Raw genomic sequence first — 24,739 nt, 5'->3', positions numbered from 1 at the left:
GAAAGAGAGATCGTTTTTTTCACTAATCACGGCATGGGGTTGTTCAATGACAGACATGTAATTTGTTACAATTTTATCACTTGATGGTTTAATTTCAGAGACAAAAATATACACTTTTTTTGCAAAATGCTATATATCCGCCTCACTCTCAGAGAAATAAGTAGTACTGATAGGTTTTACACAGTCTAATGTAACTAATAACTACATTTTTAATAAAGAACTATACAAATTATACATCATTTTTATAATTCACACAGTAATATGAGATCTGTATGTAAAACATTTACATGAGATATTTTAATTATTATGAGCAGATGCTCCAGAGTGACTTACAGTTAGTGCATTCATATTAAGCTAATTAGATGAGACAACCACATGTCACAGTCAAATATACAGGATACAAACATTCCATTCCACCTAAACAATGGATATATAGTGTTTTGCAAAAAAAAAAGACAATTTAATTCACATCTAAAATCTATAAATTAAAAATCTGACGTTACACACACACACACACACACACACATGAAGGTACCCATAAGCAACCATTTCAGATGAAAAAACACAAATGTGAAAAATTGGTGGATATCGCATTTTTGGAAATTAACTCTTAATTTCAAAACAACCCTCTCTTTGTCTTTCTGTCCAGAGCCATATATTTATATAAAGTAGGCCTATATGGCTCTGCTTCTGACCCTCAGTGCCCTGTGGTGCATAAGGCTATGGAATATGACATTTCAGTATCGGCGGAATGAGAGAGACATTTAGCTTTGCGATCATGTGAGGTTGTCCGTACAGAAAGGCCATGTGTTTTTAGTTCAGTTCAAAGTTCACAGATGGAGCAGCCCTGCCCTCCAACCATCTGACACCGATACTGTAGTCATAGGGTGCATCTTAAATGGCACCCTATATAGTGCACTACTTTTGACCAGAGACTATGTGGGTCATGTTTAAAAGTAGCGCAGTGTTCATTATGTGCTACTAACAAACGCTTAGTGATTGAGTTCAAAAAGTTGCTATTAGTACCTTCTGGAAGCCCTTTGGCCCATATGACATGATTGTTCCCTAAGCCAATAGGAGATGGTTAGTCATTGTTAGTAGTTCCGCCATTCCTTTTAATTCGGAATCCTAATCACCATGGTGACCTGACAACTCCATTGTTCTGTTCAGTTGCATTGTCTTAAGTCAGGTCAGATAATGTCATATAGGAGTGACGACATTCTGCTGCATTCTAGAATGAAGAGAGATCAGATAACCAATGATGTCAGAACCTAGTCACCGGTGTATAGTTAGTTCAGCCAATCCAGTCCACCTTGTGTGAGGTAACATTTCAACACTCAGTCTGTAACATTCCCCACCGTGTGGGGTCAAACTGAGGTTAGGTTCCCTCCCACCACCTCCACATCTTTCTCTAACCAGCAGGCAAATCAACATAGAAACCGTTCTCATGTACATCCGTCTGAACTAATAATCCAGTGTCTTCACATCCCGACATCTTCAACACCAGATCAGACGTCATCGTCGTCATCGTTCGCCCTCAGCCTCCTCTCCACTCCACTCTGGCCCCTCTGACTCCCTCTCTGGGGCAGCTTGCCCACCGGGTCCCTACACAGCACATACTGCTCCCAGATCTTACGGAACGCATTCCGGAATTTCTTGATGCGGAATGCGTAGACGATGGGGTTGACGGCAGAGTTGCCGTGCGTGAGCAGGATGGCGATGTAGATAAGGAATATGGGCTTTTTACAGTCCGGGCAGAACAGCGTGATACAGTTGAGGATGTGTAGAGGAAGCCAGCTGATGGCAAACAGGAAGAGGACCAGGGCCAGGGACTTGGCTAGTTTAAGTTCCTTCCCATAGTAACGGCTTGGGTCTGTGTGGCTCGCCGTCACCTGGGATAGGAGGGAGAAGAGGAAGACGATTTAGACTTCAGATTCAGAGGTTGGTCTTTGGGAAAACCTTAGAGCATTATACATTTCTGTAATGCTTTCTTACAAGTTAACCAATGTTCTTTCTGGTAAAAACTAAGTTATTATATTCCATTGTATTGTATTCTAAGTGTGTTTCATTTGCACAGCAGTGTGTCCTGGGTGGAGTGAGTTGCCACTTGATTTAAAAACCTGTCATTTCAGCCGACAATCAGCACCTCTGCTCAATAATGTCTGTCTAAGCTGTCAGCCCTGAGGGGGATAAATTGTTCCTGTTACCTTTCTGGTGCATGCCACAGGACTGCCGATTTATACATCAAATGTAAACTCCTCYGCTTCCCTCCACCTCCCTCTACCTGCCTCCGCCTTCCTCCCTCCATCAACTCCCTCTAACTCACTCCTCCAACTCCCTTCACCTCCCTCTACCTCCCTGCTATGCTTATCAAACACCTCCCTCCACCTCCCTCTACCTGCCTCCGCCTTCCTCCCTCCATCAACTCCCTCTAACTCACTCCTCCAACTCCCTTCACCTCCCTCTACCTCCCTGCTATGCTTATCAAACACACTCAGTTCATTCTGTCCTATTCATCTGACTCTAGTCTAGAGTCTAGACATGTGACCTTCATGTAGCCTGGTCCCAGGTCTGTTTGTGCTGTCTTTTCAACTCCTATAGTTAATGCCATGTGACAATGACCCTTGGAGTTGGCAAGACCGAACAAACAGATCTGGGACCAGGCTATGGTCCTTGTAAAGCTGCCAGTGGATCATCTGATTCTATAGCCTGGTTAAACCAGACTGAACGTTGCCGTCACCATTGTTTTAACTTCCTGAGTGTCAGCTTTAAAAAGGCTAGTTATTGTAGATTGTAGACAGYCACCTTCTTGTTGAGCTGCCGGTGTATCATGTAAAAGATCTCAGCATAGATGAGCAGCATGAGGACGAGGGGCGGCAGCACCCAGCCGAAGAAGTTGAAGTAAACCATGTAGTCCATGCTGATGACGTTCTCAAACTGACACGTCACTAAGAGGTCAGTGGTCACCAGGGATCCGTTGTCACGGAGACGCTGCAGGTTGTTCCAGCCCAGCATGGGGGTCAAGCCCACGATGAAGGCCACAGTCCAACACACCACCACCGCCGTGCCCGCGCGCCGCGGAGTCACCACACGCTTGTAGCTATGGAGACAGGAGACAAAAAAACGGGTGAGGTGTTAGTGTATCCTGAGCTGTACCTCTTTTAGTTCCCTTTTACATGATATTTTAGTTCCCATTACATCATTTTTTGTTTCCATTTACATTATATTTTAGTTCCCATTTACATGCTTTCAAGAGCTTTGTTGTTTGACTTCGAGAACACGTTTGTGTAATGCACTACAAACTGTTTTCAGAGCATGCCAACGTCTGCAACTTGTCAAAACATTGTGTTTTTTCATTTAATGAACCCACACTTTAACAGATATGACCAGTGGCATGTATTCATGGATGACAAGGGAAGACAGGCTTCCCTAAAAAATTTACCAATAAAAATATATAAAATAATGTATGCTTCGTCTCTCTGTGTTTCATAATTTTCCTTCAATTCGCAAGAGGCTGAATGTATCTAACAGGAGAAAGCATCCGAGCGAGCGAAACCGTGTCCCTCTGTCTCTCTACGTGTAGACCATCTATCTGATGCTGTCTGGTCCAAACGAGTAAGACATTGTTGCCGCCCATACCATTGAATGCAAGGCAAGCCAAGTACCATTTGGCCTCCCTTGATAAAAAAAATATACAAATTTGCCAATCAGCATTGAGCTAAACTGAGTGTGCTCATCTGTGAATGGTCCAGGCGCAGCAAAAAAAGTGTAAAGGGAAGCCAGCTTGGATTTTGGCGTCACTCCTATCAACTCGCATTAAGATCATACGTTATTGACAGAAACAACTTAAATTGTTGCATCTCCTTGYGTTGTCCTCCGGTGGCTAGCTAGCTACAATGGACAATTTCCTAAATTAGCCATGGATGGAGATAGGGACTTGGACTTGTGCTTTTTGATCCGCGCACCGCTGCTGGATATGAGAGTATATCCAACAAGCTCCAAGTCTTGGCTGACTGACTAATGTTCCGAGAAAAGAATCACTGCGATTGGCTTGTGTCCACCGTGTTCTGCAATCCATGGTACAGTACGTCGGGTACCGCACTAGACTGTCTACAACTCTGTCAAACTTCTGAATTACATCCAAGTTTATAATACAAATCTGGGATTCTTTCCTTCTTTTGAAGGTCATCGCTGAGTCACTATACAAGAGGAATGAACTGATGTGCTCTGCTCACACACCAGAGCAGAGGAAGCATTGCTGTTAGACATATATATCTTTGGTTAGTGTGAGTTTGCTGAAGGAGTTGCTTCTCTGAGGTGTGACAGTACAACACACACCCTTAGACAACAAGTAAATAATCTCAAGAGAAACCTACATATACCCACACATCTTTAACACACACTCACGGAAACACACACTCCTTTGCTGTCTCTTTGCCAACCCTACTCACTCTTTACACATTCTCTCCCCTTCCGGTCTCTTTCTCTCTCTCTGTCTGTCTCTGTCTCTTGCTCTCTCACACATTCTCTCTCTCTCTCACACATTCTCTCTCTGTCTGACTGTCTTCTTCTCTCCTCTCATCGTCTCTCTCTCTCTCTCTCTCTTCTCTCTCTCTCTCTCTCTACACACACACTCTCCTCTCTCTCTCTCTCACACATTCTCTCTCTCTCTCACACATTCTCTCTCTTCTGTCTGACTGTCTCTCTTCTCTCTCTCTCTTCTCTCTCTCTCTCTCTCTCTCTTCTCTCTCTCTCACACACACACTCTCCTCTCTCTCTCTCTCACACATTCTCTCTCTCTACACATTCTCTCTCTCCTCTCCTCTCTCTCTCACATTCGCTCCTCTCTCGCTCTCTCTCTCACACACACACACACACTCTCTCTCCTCTCTCTCTCTCTCTCTCACATTCTCCTCTCTCTCACACATTTCCCTCTCTCTCACACATACTCTCTCTCTCCTCTCTCTCTCTCTCTCTCTCTCTCTCCTCTCTCTCTCTCTCACGTACTCTCCTCCCTCTCGCCTTTTTCACTCACTCACTCACTACACACACACACACACACACACACACAACACACACACACCACACACCACACACACACACACACACACACACACACACACACACACACACACAACACACACACACACACACACACAACAACACACACACACACACACACACACACACACACAGTGGGTGGTGTGATGCATACACTTCTGAGGATAAATGGTCTCTCACAGGAAGCTGGAAGGAGAACCCACTGAGTAATCTGCCACAGAGCTGCCAGGATATAAAACACTCGCTGCCACTCAATGTCACACACACAGGCGCAAACATAGACACATACGCAAGCGAACACACATACAGTATGTGCGTATTCACACACACGCACGCACACACCAGTCTCATAATGTCACTGAGGACACACACACACACATTCACAGACCATCAATCTCCTAAGAAGCAGTCGGTCAATGAGTGCTTAGACTATCTTCCTTAAGTGCGTATAAATGATCCAGTAGACGTTGCTTCTGGAATAGCTCTTCAATAATTCCTTTCATTGATCTGTACGTTTAATGTTTCCCTGTGCATTCAYATGCAGGGAAATGTTTCTGGCAACCTTTGTTGACTAAATGGACCCTTTCACTATCAACTCCTCTAATAAATGAGGGTTGGCCCAAATGGCACCCTATTCCCCATTATAGTTGACTACTTTTGACCAGGACCCATAAGGAATAGGATGCCATTTGGRATGCTTCCTATGTTAAATTCAGAGTCCCGGGCAGGGTGGCAGCCTGAGACATTACATATTCAGATCAGCCAACCAATCACAATAATCACATTGATCAATTATGCGTTCAATTATGCAAATTAACTGTAGCTTCCTTTTACAGCCAAGCTTTGCAAATCATGTTTTTTGTTGTTGTTGTAAGGATCTCAAATGCAGCCTAGTTATTGGTGCTGTTATAAAAGATMATCTATACTGTCTATATACCAATATACTGATGTACTTGTCTGATCTATAATGCATCCCACTCAGCACAAACGTCTGTTCAAYGTCTAGTTTTGATTTACATTTGGTTGAGTTGTCAACTAACGTGAATTCAACGTGAAATCAACAACAAATGTCACCATGTCATTGGATTTAGGTTAAAAGTTTATATGAAATGCCCTTACGTTGAKTACTTTTTTCAAATCCAATCATTTCCCCACATTGATTCAACATTCACATAGATTTTTTGGGGTCGAAATGACGTGCAAACAACGTTGATTGAACCATTTTYTGCCCAGTGGGGATGAATGGGTAACTTATACCAATGTTTCTGGCACAAGACAGTTCGTCAAGTATTCTGGAGTGAACAAGAATGCCAGTGTGTGTGTAGTATGTTTTTTCTATATTATATCTCTATCATATATATATCATATCTCTATCATATATCTATCCTATATCTATCATATCTCTATCATATATATATCATATCTCTATCATATATCTATCCTATATCTATCATATCTCTATCATATATCGATCATATCGCTATCATATATCTATCATATCGCTATCATATCTTTATCATATCTCTATCCTATCTTTATAATATATCTATAATATATCTATCATATCTTTATCATATCTCTATCATATCTATCATATCTCTATCATATCTCTAAACCTCTCATATTTCTCCAAACACATTGATTAACCTACCCCACAAGATGTGTAAATCTATATTYTCWGTTAATTTTCTTTACTACTGGTTATTTGGTCRGCAACCCTGCTACTGTTTGAGATGAATGCTCAGTGCTCTGTAAAAATGTAGCTTGTCAAAACAATCTTATGTTGATTGCAACGTGTGATTTATCGCTCGTTCAAGTGAGCAAGGCATTCCATTTAATCTCCCCCCGAACCTGGAAAACCAACTAAGAAAATAACTTTTCCCCAATTTCTCCTCTGTTGAATCTTCCTCAATATTAAATCAAACCTCCTTAAACCTTATCAAACTAAGCCACTGAGTTGAGCTGAGATGATTTGGCTATTGAGTTCTGAACATTCCGACTTGCTAACACCTACATGTAGCCTAAGAGATAATTGAAAATGGAWCGTGTCGTGATAATTTAATGAATTTCTTATTTTGTCTGACTGTTACTTCTACACATGTAGGCTATTGAACATGTGTGAGCAACCTGGACTCGGGTAGAAGTAACAATAGTACATGTGCATCCAGGACACTCCAATCAGTATGATATGTTTGGTACAGTGCATTAGGATTGTATTCAGACCCCTTGACTTTTTCCACATTTTGTTACGTTGCAGCCTTATTCTAACATTGATTCAATTGTTTTTTTCCCCTCATCAATCTACACACAATACCCCATAATGACATCACAATACCCCATAATGACATCACAATACCCCATAATGACATCCCAATACCCCATAATGACACCCCAATACCCCATAATGACATGACATGCAAATTTATTAAAGACAAAAAACTGAAATAATACATTTACATAAGTATTCAGACCCTTTACTCAGTACTTTGTTGAAGCACCTTTGGCAGCGATTACAGCCTCAAGTATTCTTGGGTATGACGCTACAAGCTTGGCACACCTGTATTTGGGGAGTTTCTCCCATTCTTCTCTGTAGATCCGCTCAAGCTCTGTCAGGTTGGATGGGGAGCGTCGCTGCACAGCTATTTTCAGGTCTCTCCAGTGATGTTAAATCGGGTTCAATGCCAGGCTCTGGCTGGGCCAGTCAAGGACATTCAAAGACTTCATGCGTTGTCTTGGTTGTGTTCTTAGGGTCGTTGTCCTGTTGGAAGGTAAACCTTCTCCCCAGTCTGAGAGCTCTGGAGCAGGTTTTCATCAAGGATCTCTGTACTTTGCTCCGTTCATCTTTCCCTCAATGCTGACTAGTCTCCCAGTCCCTGCCACTGAAAAACATCTTCACAGCATGATGCTGCCACCACCATGCTTCACCAAAGGGATGGTGCCACGTTTTCTCCCGATGTGGCATTCAGGCCAAAGAGTTCAATCTTGATTTCATCAGACTAGATAATCTTGTTTCTCGTGGTCTGAGAGTCTTTAGGTGCTTTTTGGAAAACTCGAAGCAGGCTGTCATGTGCCAYTCTACCATAAAGGCCTAATTGGTGGAGTGCTGCAGAGATGGTTGTCCTTCTGGAAGGTTCTTCCATCTCCACACACAAACTCTGGAGCTCTGTCAGAGTGACCATCGGGTTCCTGACCAAGGCCCTTCTCCCCTGATTGGTCAGTTTGGCTGGGTGGCGAGCTCTAGAAAGAGACTTGGAGGTTCCTAACTTCTTCCATTTTAGAATGATGTAGGCCACTGTGTTCTTGGGGACCTTAAATGCTGCAGACATTTTTTGGTACCCTACCCCAGATCTGTGCCTCGACACAATCCTGTCTCGGAGCTCTTCTTGACAATTCCTTCGACCTCATGGCTTGGMTTTTTGCTCTGACATGCACTGTCAACTGTGGGACCTTATATAGACAGGTGTGTGCCTTTCCAAATCATGTCTAATCAATTGAATTTACCACAGGTGGACTCCAATCAAGTTGTATACAAACATCTCAAGGATGATCACTGAAAACAGGATGCACCTGAGCACAATTTCGAGTCTGATAGCAAAGGGTCTAAATACTGTTTTCGCTTTGTCATTATGGGGTATTGTGATGTTATTATGGGTTATTGTGATGTCATTATGGTGTATTGTGATGTCATTATGGGGTATTGTGTGTAGATTGATGAGAAAAACATTTATGTAATCCATTTAAGAATAAGGCTGTAACGTAACAAAATGTGGAAAAAGGGAAGGGGTCTGAAAACTTTCCGAATGAACTGTATGTATTTATTTGTAGATTATCCATTTCTTATGATGTGTTACGAATTAATATTATATGTTACAAATTTTAAAAACTATGATATGTTACAAATTCCAATTTATTGTGGCTAACGTTAGCTAKGTGGCTAACGCTAGGCTAGGGGTTAAGGTTAGGGTTAAGGTTAGGATAAAGTGTTAAGGTTAGGATTAGGAGTTAGGWTAAAGTGTTAAGGTTAGGGGAACGGTTAGCTAACATGCAAAATAGCTAAAAAGTAGTAAGTAGTTGCAAAGTTGCTAATTAGCAAAAATGCTAAAGTTTCCCGTGATGAGATTTGAACACGTAACCTTTAGGTTGCTAGACGTTCACGTTATATGCTTCCCCATTCACCMCAACCAACCACCCATAAGTAACCTTTTGTATTATGTAACYATACSAAACTTAACATACAGTATAATACTAATTTGAGTGTCCTGTATTTACGTTTACTATGTTGCGCCTAGTCTATGAGACCAGGCCGGTGTGTGCGAGGGGCCTTGCTGGTCAACACATGGTAAGGTTTTAACTCTCATTAGGAGAGCATACCTCAAAACTGGTGTGGAATTCAACAGCTATGAAATGCCCTCAAAGGCAAATAGAGCAGGTATGCTACACACATCTCACCTTGACTATGATGAACATGAACTTGACCTCAACTGAGACTGGCTATGTATTGAGCATAACAATGTCTGTATGGTCTGTCTGTGGGTGAAGTATCTCCGTGTTAGTATCTCTTTGTGAGAGCTGACTGTGCCTGTCTGGCAAAACTGTCAATAGGCRGTATTGTTTCAGCTATAAAAAAATAGGCTGAATAACCTTTTCAGGAAATYAGGCAACAAAATAGCAAAATAACAAAATATCTCAGATGCCATTGCCAACAAACAAACGAGACAGATGTTAAACCCAGTGACCTTGGAAAAGAAAGGCACAATATAAAGGCTATCCCTTTTCTTTCTCTCATTTTTTACCTCATGGGTATTTTGACTCTCAGGTAACGGTCGATAGCGATGGCCAGCAGGGCGAGGATGGAACTCTGCGTGAGCACCAGCACGGTGCATGCGACCAGCAGGCAGCTGTAGAAGTGCGTTTTGAGCCCGATGCTGATGGTTATGGCCAACGGGATGACCAAAGCCCCCACCGCAATATCCGCCAAAGCCAGAGACACTATGAAACAGAAGGTGGTGTCCCGCAGAGAACGGTTGATCCGTACCGCCCAGACCACCATCACGTTCCCGATCACAGAGGACACGGCGATAATCACCTCCATCCCGATGTAGAGGGCTTGGGCAGGCGGCAGACCAGACGGCATCCTGTCGGTAGCCTGGCGGCCCGGTTGTCTGGTTCTGTTAGTACTTTAGAAAGACAGGATGGAGAAGTTCTAGTATTCCTTTATGGAATTCGGGGAGCTGCTGGAACTCTTGTTTACGCATGGCGTTCTGTCTTATTCGATCCGTCCTAGGAGGATATTGCCCTAGATATCATTGCACTAAGGTTGTGCMGTCCTTTTGGAGACTGCGTTACTGAGCATAATATGGACTTTGTTTTGGACACATCATGCGTCCTGTGGTGTCATTGAAAGTCGGTTACCTTGGTGAACCACTCCCTAAATATTAGGAGGAACAATCTTTCCAGTGAAAGTGTAATTGAGTCAAACCGGCGCCGGAGGTCCTTGTCCACAGTTTCCCAATTCAGCTCGCATCACCACTAGTCGTCATCATTAGTCAGAATAGAAAGTTGAAAAATAAAATATCTGAGACTGGTGTCATCAACGGTTAAAGCTGTCAGGGAATGAAAATAATAACGGTAACGCATTGCCCCAACTATTAATCAGCTTAAATATTACCCATTCTCCTCTCATTAAATTGTGATTTTCAGCTTCTTTTCACATGCAAGCTTTCGCGTAAAATCCAGTCTTCTTTGCCAAAACGTTCGTTTGGCAGAATGGTTTACAAAATAGGAAAAGCATMAAATGAACCGAACTGTCCCGAAGTCATTGACGGTGCGCTCAGCTCCAATACAATAGGCTATCTGGTTATTAGCAGCGAGTGAATTCTCTGCTCCGCTCTCTCTGCATACTACTTTCTGTGAAGTCACATGCGCCGGTGGACCTCTGTGCTCACCAATCCGAATGGACAAAAGAGGGGGGTGGGTGTTGGTGCCGTCCATCTAGAGAGATGGAGAAAATCTTAAATTCAATCATGGCCTAGCATATGGTTTATTTACTGGATGCTCTTGCAATTCATATTGTCAAGGTCATGGTAGTGTATAAGACCATTTGGTGTGATTGAGAAATGCTCCTTATTTTTATGCTGGAAGGCTACAAGGGGCGAAATATAATGACACACTATGTTAATAAATAATACATAATAAGGGACATTGTCATTAGTTCCCCATACTCTTCGATGTTGCGTATTGTTACAGTATGTCTCATGGGTTTCAYAACCACATCTGTCTTTATAGAGGGGTTGGTTGTATAGCAACAAAACCAGCAACAAAACCGACGCATGCGCAACTATGGGGCAAGACAGACGGGTTGGCTTAGATTGTTGACAGTTTGTCATCTATATTTAATCTCCAAAATTGATTGAAAACATAAATACATTTACACAATTAGCACTTGTTGGCTATCAAATACATTGTTACAGTTGTTGGTTCTAGCATTTTTTTTACATATTAGCATTCATTAGAAATCAACCAAAACACCTCAAAACAAGATATAGTATCAAGAACAAGATTTAACTAGATGAAACCASTCACTTGCCATTCCTTACATGGCAGTTTCTTGTCATTGTTGGTAGCTACCTGGCCATCCAGAATCATAACAACTCATGGACTTCTGCCCCATTGAAGTGTGTGACGTTAACCCATCTACACTACATGAATAGGCTTTCCACTAGATGTTGGAACATTGCAGCGGGGACTTGCTTCCATTCAGCCACAAGAGCATTAGTGTGCTCAGGCACTGATGTTGGGCGATTAGGCCTGCAGTCGGCCTTCCAATTCATCCCAAAGGTGTTCGATGGAGTTGAGGTCAGGGCTCTGTGCAGGCCTGTCAAGTTCTTCCACACCGATCTCGACAAACCATTTCTGTAYGGACCTTGCTTTGTGCATGGGGGCATTGTCATGCTGAAACAGGAAAGGGCCTTCCCCAAACTGTTGTCACAAAGTTGGAAGCACAGAATCATCTAGAATGACATGCWGTAGCATTWAAAATKTCCCTTCACCAAACCATGAAAMCATCCCCAGACCATTATTCCTCCACCGAACTTCACAGTTGGCACTATGCATTGGGCCAKGTAGCRTTCTCCTCGCATCCTSCAAACCCAGATTYGTCCATCGGACTGCCAGATGGTGAAGCGTGATTCATCACTCCAGTGAACGCGTTTCCACTGCTCCAGAGTCCAATGGCGGCGAGCTTCACACCACTCCAGCTGACGCTTGGTATTGCTTATTATTATTTTTTTGTCCAATTGGTAGTTACAGTCTTGTCCCATCGATGCAACTCCCATACGGATCGGGAGAGGCGAAAGTCGAGAGCCGTGCGTCCCCCGAAAMACAACCCAGCCAAGCCGCACAGCTTCTTGACAATGTGTTGGAGGAAACACTGTACACCTGGCGATCGTGTCAGCGTGCATTCCACAGGAGTCGCTAGAGCGCGATGGGASAAGAACCTCCCTGCCAGCCAAACTGTCCCCTAACCCAGACGACGCTGGGCCAATTGTGCGCCGCGCCATGGGTCTCCCGGTCACGGCCGGCTGTGACAGAGCCTGGACTCAAACCAGGATCTCTAGTGGCACAGCTAGCACTGTGGTGCAGTGCCTTAGACCACTGCACCACTCGGGAGGTGCCGCTTATGGTGATCTTAGGCTTGTGTGCGGCTGCTCGTCCATGAAAACCCATTTCATTACACTCCCGTGGCAGCTCTAGCAGGGCAGAAATTTGACGAACTGACTTGTTGGAAAGGTGGCATCCWATGATGGCACCACGTTAAAAGTCACTSGGCTCTWCAGTAAGGCCATTCTATTGCCAATGTTTGTCTATGGAGATTGCATGGCTGTGTGSTCGATTTTATACACCTGTYAGAAACGGGTGTGGCTGAAATAGCCAGAATCCACAAATTTKAAGTGGTGTCCACATACTTTTGTATWTATAGTGTATAACAATTCAATAATGAGGAGACAGGAGATAGGAATTAGTTCCACCATTTATATCAAACGTGCTCATCTCAACAAATATTACCCCTGAAGCTTTGCGTATACAACTACAGTATGTATGGAGGTGCAMAAAGTACAACCCTAATACACAATTCCTCCCCTCTTACATGAACCGTCGGGAGAGTCATTTCTACAAGTACAAGCGTCTAGGTGCCCGCCTATCAGTCGTAGGATAACGGTGGTCAACCAGAYTCTCAATAACAATGTCTTTAGACTGTGGCATTGACACAGGTGTAGGCATATGGGTAGCCTGTGTCACAGTCTCGTCATGTACTGTGTGTGCGACAGAGTCATTTTCCTGAGAACCTGACTGTGAGCCGCTAGGTGATGACTGCTGGGTCAGGKTGTCACCCAGTAATAGTTCTGGACCACTACCCATTTGTGGTTCTGTCGGTGTTGCTTTACTCAACAGTAACTGATCTGTGWGCCTTTTYCAGATGACGTCCTCTGTAGTCTGGACAGTGTAGCACACAGGACCAGTCTGAGCAATGACTGTAGCAGGAACCCACTTTGGTCTGTTGAGGTAGTTCCTAGCTAAGACAGTTTCTCCAGGTTTGAATGCTCTGTTCTTTGCTCTGTTTTAATTGTATTTAACTAGGCAAGTCAGTTAAGAATAAATTCTTATTTACAATGACAGACAGTTGACAACATTTGTGTCAAGGCTCAGGAGAAAACCCAGATGCAGACAGTTTCGAAGTAACAAAAGTTTATTACAAAAACAGGGGGGCAGGCAAACTACAGGTCAAGGGCAGGCAGAGGTCAGTAGTCCGGAGCAGAGTCCGAAAGGTACAGAACGGCAGGCAGGCTCAGGGTCAGGGCAGGCAGAGGTCAGTAATCCAGGGTGGTATAACAAGGTACAGAACGACAGGCAGGCTCAGGGTCAAGGCAGGCAGAATGGACAGGAGCACAGGAAAAAACACTGCTAGGCTTGACGAAACAAAACGAACTGGCAACAGACAAACAGAGAACATAGGTCTAAGTACACTGGGGATAATGGGGGAGATGGGTGACACCTGGAKGGGGGTGGAGACAAGCACAARRACAGGTGAAACASATCAGGGTGTGASWGTTTGACTTGAYTCTCCTCTTGACGTCTTAATGTGTYGTACGCCATTCAGCTGTAGGAACGTGGMCATTTCTTGGGACACTAGCTGCCGACCATTGTCGCTAATGAGTTGGAGTGGCGATCAAAAATATCTAAACACTTTCCCAAGCTTCTCAATGGTCTTCTCTGCAGTAGTAGACCTCATGATGGCAACCTCTGGCCACTTGCTATGAGCATCCATKACCTCGAGAAAAACATTGCCTTTTGAAAGGACCTGCAAAGTTTATGTGTAYGCGTTGCCACGCTTCCTCCAGCCAATCCCACAGATGAAGAGGAGCAAGTTGAGGTACGTTGTGAACATTTCTTCTCATTRCTTCCATCCAATCCAGGCCACCAGAAGTAGATTTGCACGATTTCCTTCATGAGAAACATTCCACAAYGACCTGAGTGTAGCTGTTGYAACACTGGTTTCCTTAGCGAAGGCGGAATGATAACTATCCTACCCCACAGCAGAYAACTGGACTGTACTGACAGCTCAGTTCTCCTCAAAAGGTAAGGTTTCAGTTCCCGGAGCATTTCCTGTACCTTTGATGATGATGTCCATCACTTCATATAACACCGGGTCGTTTCTGGTGTTTCTCCACACTTATGCTGAAGTGACTGGTGCATTGTCCACTTGTCTGAAGTAGAAGATGTCCACTTGGAGTGACTCTGGCTTGACCACAGGTAGTGGTAACCTGGAAGGTCCATATTGCATTGCAGTTCAGTTCTGATTTGTGGTACTTGATGTCGAAGGTGTGTGCCGAAAACAACAAAGCCCACCTTTGCATTCTGCTTGCAGCAAGTGCCAGAATCTCAGTTTGCAGTCCAAAAATGCTTGTCAGTAGACAATAATCTGTAAGAAGGGTGAACTTCCTTTCGTACAGATACTGGTGAAACTTATGCACTCCAAAAACTATGTCTAGAACTTCTTTGTTCTATCTGTGCATAGTTACATTCTGCTTCGTTCAATGTCCTTGATGCACAGGAAGGCATGATATGGGACACGACTGCTCCCAAGACATATGGACTAGCATCACAAGCTAGTTGGATGGGCAATGATGGGCCGAAGTGTGTCAGTGCCTCAGATTTTAAGTAGTGTTTCCTTGGTTTTCACAAATGCTTCCTCGCATTGTTCTGTCCATGTTCATGTTTTGTGAAGGCTAGTAGCGTCAAAGATGTGTCCGAGGTATTCAACCGACGACTGGAATAATGCAGGAATTAGTTCAACCATTTATCTGTACATGCTCATCTGCAACCCATACCACCAGGGGTGGAAGTAACATATTACAAATACTCTCGTTACTGTAATCGAGTAGCTTTTCCGAGTACATGTACCTTTTTGAATATTTTTCAGTTAGTAATTTTACGTTTACTTAAGTATGTTTTGAATAAAGTGTTGTACTTTGCTACCTTTAAAAAATCACCCATTACAAAGTAAAATTGTGTAGGCTGTCCATAACTGCTCATCGTTGTTTAGTCAGTGACCAATCCAATCAAATATCACACATCGCGCCAATACATGTCAATCAAATCAAGCTGTGAATACAAACAAACGATAATGGTCGGAAGATTTCAAAAAGGCAAAAATAACTTAGTTTGAGACATTCGAGACATATMGTGAAAGAAAGAAAAGGTTTTTTATCAAAGCAGTGTGTGAAAACAATGGAGATGGAGATGGCTGTGACCAGCACAGGAGAGGCAATGCAACCTTGAACTTGAGGAAACATTGTAGAGGGAAGGTAACTAGCTAGCTATGAATGATCAAAATGTCACAATGGATGGCTTTAGCAGCTAGTATAGCTGTCTATCTAATAGTTTAACTTACATACATTGGCGATATCCTATTTGTCTAGCATGTTAACGTGAGCACGCTACCCTTGCAGCTAAGTTAGCTAGTTAGCTACATGGCTAACCACCATCTAATGATGGTAGCAGTTATGGCTAGCACGTCAATGTCACTATGTGTGGTGGTAGCTAGCTAGCTAGCCATGTAAGTTATCTGGGCTAGCTAACAACATTAGGCTAACGTCAGCAAGTGAGCTAGCTAGCTAGCTATGTGAACTAGCTAGCTAGCTAATGTTAGCTTGCTTGGTCATAACATACAGTATTTAGGGAGACCTAGGATTTTTWGCTATGTAATGTACCTTGTCTGTGTAAATTAGGATAACGTTAATCTAAAAGCCAGAGACTCAATAAGTTAAACTGTGCATATAACTGTGCCTATAACTGTGTGAGTCTACACAATAGRTACAGCTAGACATGGACCCATCTCAACATTAGACAACTTTTAAGGTCTGAGAAAATCTGACAAACTTATTTCTGTCTCAGTATCTATTTATTTTATTTTATTAATATGACCATTTTAAAAACAAGCACACRAAACWTGAAAAAGACATACATGCACATGAGTAAAATCATTGAGGATAACACACAATAAAGTCTTGGACCGATTTCCATTGTGGTCCTCTTGTGACAAAATGGCGAGGCAAGATCGGCAACATGGTTGTTAGTGCTGAGCATTAACCGAAATTTCTGGTATTTTTCAGTTTTTAAACAACTAATTGACCGAAGTTGGTTAAATGATTTTAATTCCATTTCATTATGTTTCTTTCTTCTGTGAGCTCAATGCGCACATTGCACAGTTTCTCTAGAGATAAATCAGATCCAGCCTGAACTGTGTGATGTAGTAGGGAGTTGTAGTTTCCAACAGGCCAATATTCTGYATAGGTTAGCGCATAAAATGTGGTAATTAACGACAATGACCATAATCCATTGCACATTTACTTATCCGGTGGATTCAGTGTTGGTTTCATCCCGTGGAAAAGCCCRTTTCCAGGTTGCTTGATGGCTCCAGAAGAAAGAGGAGGCTTCCAGACCAGCAAAGGGTTGATCTCCCCCGAGACAGAGGAACAAAGAGAGAGAGAGAGAGAAGACAGCGTACAGACACTACACCCCACAACAAAACAAAGCCAATTAGTGAAATAACTGTGTGTGTGTTTTCATAGCCTATGTGTATGTGTCCATGCATGTAGAATGTGTGTGTTCGTGCCTGTRGGTGGGTGGGCGTGCATGCGTGTACGATGTTCGTGTGTATGTGTGTTTGTGAACCGCTTCAATAAATACATTTTATGTTCTGTTCAGTGTGTGCTCTAATTATTTCTCTGTGATTTCACAGAAAGACACAGTTGTTATCACACCTCCAGCATCACTCACCAGCACAGTGAAAATAAAGATCTCAAGGATGTTCGAGTCCAGACAACAACAACATTTAATTACTGCATCTTCCAGCTTTTGGTATTTGAGTACAAGCAGGTTGTCATCTCCAGGGGGGCTTGAGACGGTGTGTGTGTGTTCGTGGTGTGTGTGGTGTGTCGTGTGTGTGGTGTGTGTGTGTGTGGTGTGTGTGTGTGTGGTGTGTGTGTGTGTGTGTGTGTGTGTGTGTGTGTGTGTGTGTGTGTGTGTGTGTGTGTGTGTGTGTGTGTGTGTGGGTGTGGTGGGGTGTTTGTACTTAATGACTCTGTCATAGGATGTCAGTATGGCTCACACACACACAGAGTTCTTTGAGGATCAAAGGGAGAAAAAATACTGGAGGAACCACAGAGCAGGCCATACTAGACTAGAACATTCCCTGGGGTCTTATGGAATTTATGGATAGGAATGAGAGTGGAAAGAAATGTCAGAATTATGTACGTATGCGCCACACACACACACACACACACACACCACAGGGGCTGTTGACGGGAGGACGGCTCATAATAATGGCTGGAATGGAGTGAATAGAATGGTATCAAATACATGGAAACCATGGAAACCACGTGTCTAACATGTCGATTCGCCATTCCATTCCAGCCATTATTATGAGTCTGTCCGCCCCGATTAAGGTGCAGCCTGTGACACACATACACAGACACACCTCACTGCTATGTCAAACTCCAATGAGAGCTGCTGCTGTTCAGCTGTAAATCAAACAACAGACTGACTGACTGACAGATGACCTCTCACATTGGTAATAAGAACCTACTATCAGTCCCCCAGATATCCCCTCCCCTCCTCTAGCCACGCCAGAACCATCACAACAATCTCTGTCTGTTGATCTGTGTGTGTCTATGTGTGGCCGGCACCTTTAAACAGAAATTACCAGCTACTTTTCTGCAAAGTCCACCTCTCCCACAGCTTCCCAAGGCCATATACAGTACATTCTCACGGGACATCTTGATATTTACAGAGCTTCCCTTGGCTCAACCTTATTCACACTGTCTGTCTGCACACTGATGCTCCTCCTCACACAGGAAAACACATTGCATAAACAACACCATGGTTCAGCTACAGAGAAGACACACAGAATTGTCTGTAAAGAGAACAGTCATAGTGGTTAGTGGTGTGTGTGTGTGTGTGTGTATTGTGTTCAAAGGCCTGGCTAAAGGTACATACAATACGCTTCTGTCATCAAAGTGTACAACATATTACTCAGGCTAGGACCCATCTGGCCAGATCAGGTACGCTGCTTCGTAACCACGACTACCCTATTGAAAGATGAAGAAAGAAACAGTGGTGTGAGTTGTTCTTATCAATAGGGTATAGGGTAGTCGTGGTTACGCAGCAGAGTACTTCCTTCATCCGTGGTCTGACCAGATGGGCCATAGCCTGAGAAATATGTTGTATGAGGACAGAGAGACTCAAACTGAAGATGAGAATGTTGGTTGGATTGAAGAGCGAGGTGGCGACAGTGGCATTCTGTCTTTGTGTTGGGTTCAGGAAGCTATATTCCGTCCTAGGCCTACAGCTCATGCTCACCAAACACAATGACATGACTCAAACTATATGACCCATTTGATTAACTGTTCTGCAGTCTTMTGGCTTGGGGTTAGAAGTTGTTCAGGAGCCTTTTGGTCCTAGACTTGGCGCTCCGGTACCGCTTTCCGTGCGGTAGCAGAGAGAACAGTCTATGACTTGGGTGGCTGGAGTGTTTCACTAGGGCCTTCCTCTGACACCGCCTGGTATAGAGGTCATGGATGGCAGGAAGCTTTGACTTTGTGATGTACTGTGCCGTATGCACTACCCTCTGTAGCGGAATGCCAAGCAGTTGCCAAACCAGTCAGGATGCTCTCGATGGTGCAGCTGTTAAACTTTTTGAGGATCTGTGGACCCAGGCCAAATCTTTTCAGTCTCCTGAGAGGGAATAGGTTTTGTCGTGCCCGCTTCATGACTGACACGGTGTGTTTGGACCATGTTAGTTTGTTGGTGATGTGGACACCAAGGAACTTGAAGCTCTTGACCCGCTCCACTACAGCCCTGTTGATGTAATGGGGGCATGCTCTGCCCTTCTTTTCCTGTAGTCCACAATCAGCCCCTTTGTCTTAATCACGTTGAGGGAGAGATTGTTGTCCTGGCACCACACAGCCAGGTCTCTGACCTCCTCCCTACAGGCTGTCAAATCGTTGTTGGTGATTAATGATGGTGTTGGAGTCGTAATTGACCAACCATTCGTGGGWGAACAGGGAGTACATGAGGGGGACTAAGCACGCAYCCCTGAGGGGCCCCCGTATTGAAGATCTGAGTGGCAGATGTGTTATTGCCTACCCTTACCACCTGGGGGCGGCCCGTCAAGAAGGAGGTGTTTAGTCCGAGGGTCCTTAACTTAGTGATGAGCTTTGAGGKCACTATGGTGTTGAATGCTGAGCTGTASTCAATGAACAGCATTCTCACGTAGGTGTTCCTTTTGTCCAGGTGGGAAAGGACAGTGTGGAGTGCAGTAGAGATTGCATCATCTGTGGATCTGTTGGGGCGGTATGGGAATTGGTGTGGGTCAAGGGTTTCTGGGATGATGGTATTGATGTGAGCCATGATCAGCCTTTCAAAGCATTTCATGGCTACAGACGTGAGTGCTACGGTTCGGTAGTCATTTAGGCAGGTTAACTTRACGTTCTTGGGAACAGGGACTATGGTGGTCTGCTTGAAACATGGAGGAATTACAGACTGGGTCAGGTAGAGGTTGTACATGTCAGTGAAGACACTTGCCAGTTGGTCAGCGCATTCTCTGACTACTAGTCCTGGTAATCCGTCTGGCTCTGCGGGCCTTGTGAATGTTGACCTGTTTAAAGGTCTTACTCATATTGGCTACTCACATCGGCTATATGCTTTAAACCGTTATAGAGCTGCAAACTGAAGTATTGGTGTTGTTGGTTGTTGTCCTAGTTGATTATGGGACGGTTGAGAGGGATCAGATTGTTCTGGAGGTTATTGAGGCGTGATGATAGTTCAGGCCAGAGAGCGAACGTTTTAACAGTGAGAGAGTCGTGCGTTCCCCCTCTCCCCTCTCTGGCTCTTGGTGAATAGAGGGTATTGTTTGACCACCATGGTACGAGCCTGTCCTCACATGCACACTCTGTTGTTGATGTATTACGTGGAAAGATGTGGGCTAAAGTAATTAATTATCTGGCTCAGAAGTCATATCTTTGGCATCATCAAGGCCTCTTCTTCCCCTTCTCTATCTGTTCCTTTACTCACTACCTATAATCACAACCTATAATCACTACCTATTAACACTACCTTCACACTATCTCTCTCCCTCTCTCCCTCTTTTTCTCTTCCTCTCTCCCTCTCTGTCTCTCTCTCTCTCTCTCTAATCACCTATACCTATAATCACTACCTTTACACGCTCTCTCTCTCTCTCTCTCTCTCTCTCTCTTTTGATTTGTTTAACACTTTTCTGGTTACGACATGATTCCATTTGTGTTATTTCATAGTTTTGATGTCTTCATTACTATTCTACAATGTAGAGAATAGTAAAAATAAAGAAAGACCCTTGAATGAGTATGTGTGTCCAAACTTTTGACTGGTACAGTATATATACTGCATTCTAGTCAATGCCCATCCTAACTATTGCTGTACATATACTATTCTTCAGATATACTACATATTCTATCCATATACTGTCCATATTGTCTATACAGCCCATCCTATATATGTATATATATTCCGGACTCCAACATTGCTCGTCCTAATATTTCTATATGTATTTTATTCTTTTACTTTTTAGATTTGTTTGTATAGTTGTGTATTGTTAGATACTACTGCACTGTTGGGGCTAGGAACACAAGCATTTCGCTACAACCGCAATAAATATGTGTATACGACCAATACAATTTGATTTGATTTTTACTGTCTACAAGCAGTTACACCGGCGGGCCCAGTGGCAATAAATTCATAAAACCAAAAGCTTACCCTGACTTGGAAAAATTCCAGTGTTGGATAGCCATAGCAAGTTAGCCAACATAGCATCCCTCTCTGTTTGAGCCGGGTGTTTAAGTAGGCTAAACTAGCTAGCTAAATGAAAGTGAAAAAAATTGAAGGAAATATCTGTCTCTCTCTCTCTCGCTTCTCCTTTATTTTTGAAGAAATTAATTTGTTAACTGTTCAACTATTGTCTTTCTCTCTCTTTGAGTCAACTACTCACCACATTTTATGCACTGCAGTGCTAGCTAGCTGTAGCTTATGCTTTCAGTACTAGATTCGTTATCTGATCCTTTGATTGGGTGGACAACATGTCAGTTCACGCAGCAAGAGCTCTGATAGGTTGGAGGATGTCCTCCGGAAATTGTCATGATTACTGTGTAAATCTATGGAGGGGTGAGAACCATGAGTCTCCTAGGTTTTGTATTGAAGTAAATGTACCAAGAGGAGGACAAAAGCTAGCTGTCCTCTGGCTACATCATGGTGATACCCTAAAGAGTGCTGTTGAGGCTACTGCAGACCTTCATTGCCAAAAAGTATGTTTTAATCAATTATTTGGTGACATTAATATATTTAATTTAGTTTAATCTAAAAAATATAATTTTTTTAATGTTTTAATGTTTTTATGTTTATGAAATTATTTGAGGAATATGGTCCTTTAGTGGGCTAAATCAAGGATAAATATAGCTAAAATGTTCAGGAATTTATCATGATCTGTGATCAAAATAGGCTGGGAAGTTTTCGGTTCTGTTTAGATTATGCGTAAGAACACAACTGCACTGAAATGAATAGCTTGATTCAATGCGATTCTCCTGAAAATCTAAAATGTTTATCTGCTGTTTTGTCTATGGATAGACCCATAATGCTTCTATAAACCTACCACTTCTTTATTTTTTAAATCTTTTGCTTTAGGCAAAGCCTACCACTAATATTCTCAATACCGGTGCATTTAAAACAACCATATTTTCCGTGGGATAATGATACTTGCTATAAATTTAAAAGTCAATGGCTTGATATGCCTATAGGCCAACCATGAACCCATGTTACGGTTGAGTAAGACCTTCGATAGGCTAGTTGACTGCCGAAAGCGTGGTGGAGGAAATCATTGTTATAGCCTAGATCACTTTATATAATCCAGACCCGTATTTTTCTCTTACAATTTATAAGATGACAAGGGACATGCTTTTAACCCGTCTCTACAACAAGGGATAGCCTATGCTTTTAACCCGTCTCTACAACAAGGGATAGCCTATGCTTTCTACCCGTCTCTACAAACAAAGGGAATGCCTATGCTTTTACACCCTGCTCTACAACGGAAGAGCTTCACCGGTACTACAACAAGATAGCTCATGCTTTTAACCCGTCTCTACAACAAGGGACTAGCCTAATGCTTCTACCCGTTCTCTACAACAAGGGAAGCCTTGCTTTCTACACCGTCTCTACAACAAGGGATAGCCTATGGCTGTTTTACCCTGTCTCTACAACAGGATACCTATGCTTTTGTACCCGTTCTCTACAACACAAGGGATAGCCTATGCTTTCTACCCGTCTCTACATAACAGGGAATAAGCCTATGCTTTTACCCGTCTCTACAGACCATAGGGATAGCCTACTGCTTTCTACCCGTCTCGTCTAACAAGGGATCAGCCCTAGCTTTCTACCGCGGTTCTCTACACAAGGGACGCTTATTGCTATTTACCCGTCTCTACAACCAGGAAGCCTATCTTTACGCTCTACAAATACTAACTGCTTACAACCCGTCTCTACAACCAACGGGATAGCCTATGCCTTTTTCCCGTCTCTACAACAAGGATGAGGCTTTCACTCATATACTCCCCCAATGTCAAGCCCTGTTTTTGAAGTGAGCCCTCCACATGCACTAAAATTGCGGAATGGAAGTATTCACTGAGTGACCAAAACATCAGACACACTTCCTATATTGAGTTGCAAATAATTTCCTGATTCTTTCTTCATTAATCGCTCAGATATAGGGACACTTCCAAAACCAAACTTCCTTTTATATATGTATGACATCTGTTTCTCAATGTTATGAATCTGTTGATTCAATGCATTTCTTATGGGCTCAATAACAAGGCCCAAACTCAAATGAGTTTCATGCAATTTGTATCTAAACTCAGCAAAAGAGATTAAACAGTCCCTTTTTCAGGACCCATGCTTCTTTCAAAGATAATTCGTAAAATCAAAAACTTCACAGATCTTTCACTGTAAGAAATGTAAACTCTGTTCCCATGCTTGTTCAATGAACAATAAAAACAATTAATGAACATGCACCTGTTGGAACGTTCATAAGACACTAAGACAGCTTACAGACGTAGGCAATTAAGGTCCAGTTATGGAAAACTTAGAACTAAAGCAGCTTCTTCTCATGACATCCTGAAAAACACCAACAAGACAAGATGCCCAGGGTCCCTGGCTCCAACCCCTGCCGTAATTGTGCGTTTAGGCAGGCTAGCAAGGAGGCATGAGGACCTGCAGATGTGGGCCCAGGCAATAAATATTGCAATGCCCATACTTGTGAGACGCCTAAACAACGCTTACCAGGAGACCAGGACGGCAAGCTGATCCATCATCGCAGTGGCAGACCACGTGTAACAACACTTGCACATGATGGTACATACGAACATCACACCTCGGGACAGTACAGGGATTGCAACAAAATCTGCCGAGGTACGCCAGGAACGCACAATCCTCCATCCAGTGCTCACGACTGTACCAATAGGCTGCAGAGGCTGACTAGGGGCTTTTGGGACTGTTTGTTAAGGGACAGGTCCTCACACCAGACACATCACCTGGCAACAACGTTGCCTATGGCACAAAACCCACCGTCGCTGGACCAGACAGGACTGGCAAAAAGTCTCTTTCATGGCGAGTCCGCTTGTTTTCTCACCAGTGTCGTGATGTCGGATTCGCGTTTATCGTCGAATGGAATGAGTATACACAAGCCTGTACTCTGGGCGGGATTGATTAGAGGAGGAGGTCCATCATGTGGTCTGGGGCGAGTGTGTCACAGCATCATCGGACTGACTTGTTAGTCAATTGCAGGGTAATTCTCAAACGCTGTGCAGTTACAGGGAAGACATCCTCCTCCTTTCATGTGGTACCCTTCCTGCAGGCTCATCCTGACATGACCCTCCAGCATGACAATGCCACAGCCATACTGCTCGTTTCTGTGCGTGATTTACTGCAAGGACAGGAATGTTCAGTGTTCTTGCCATGGCTAGCGAGGAGCCCAGATCTCAGTCCCATTGAGCAGTTGGGAACCTGTTGGATCGGGAAGGAGTGAGGGCTAGTGGCCATT

General features: G+C 43.4%; 1 protein-coding gene across 1 annotated transcript; it reads right to left on the bottom strand.

Moving 5' to 3' along the window:
- Positions 1-1,409: 1,409 nt before the first annotated feature.
- Positions 1,410-10,285, bottom strand: LOC112069855 (adenosine receptor A1). Its single transcript, XM_024137236.2, has 3 exons — positions 9,855-10,285; positions 2,806-3,100; positions 1,410-1,892 (listed from the first exon to the last, which is right to left on the bottom strand). The coding sequence occupies exons 1-3, from the start codon at positions 10,193-10,195 to the stop codon at positions 1,509-1,511; spliced, it is 1,020 nt and encodes a 339-aa protein (XP_023993004.1). The 5' UTR covers positions 10,196-10,285; the 3' UTR covers positions 1,410-1,508.
- Between the last annotated feature and the right edge of the window lie 14,454 nt (positions 10,286-24,739).

This window comes from Salvelinus sp. IW2-2015, unplaced genomic scaffold (assembly GCF_002910315.2).
Source record: "Salvelinus sp. IW2-2015 unplaced genomic scaffold, ASM291031v2 Un_scaffold1135, whole genome shotgun sequence".
Taxonomy (NCBI): domain Eukaryota; kingdom Metazoa; phylum Chordata; class Actinopteri; order Salmoniformes; family Salmonidae; genus Salvelinus; species Salvelinus sp. IW2-2015.
Note: the sequence above shows the minus strand (reverse complement) of the source record. Positions and strands in the feature narration are given on the sequence as shown.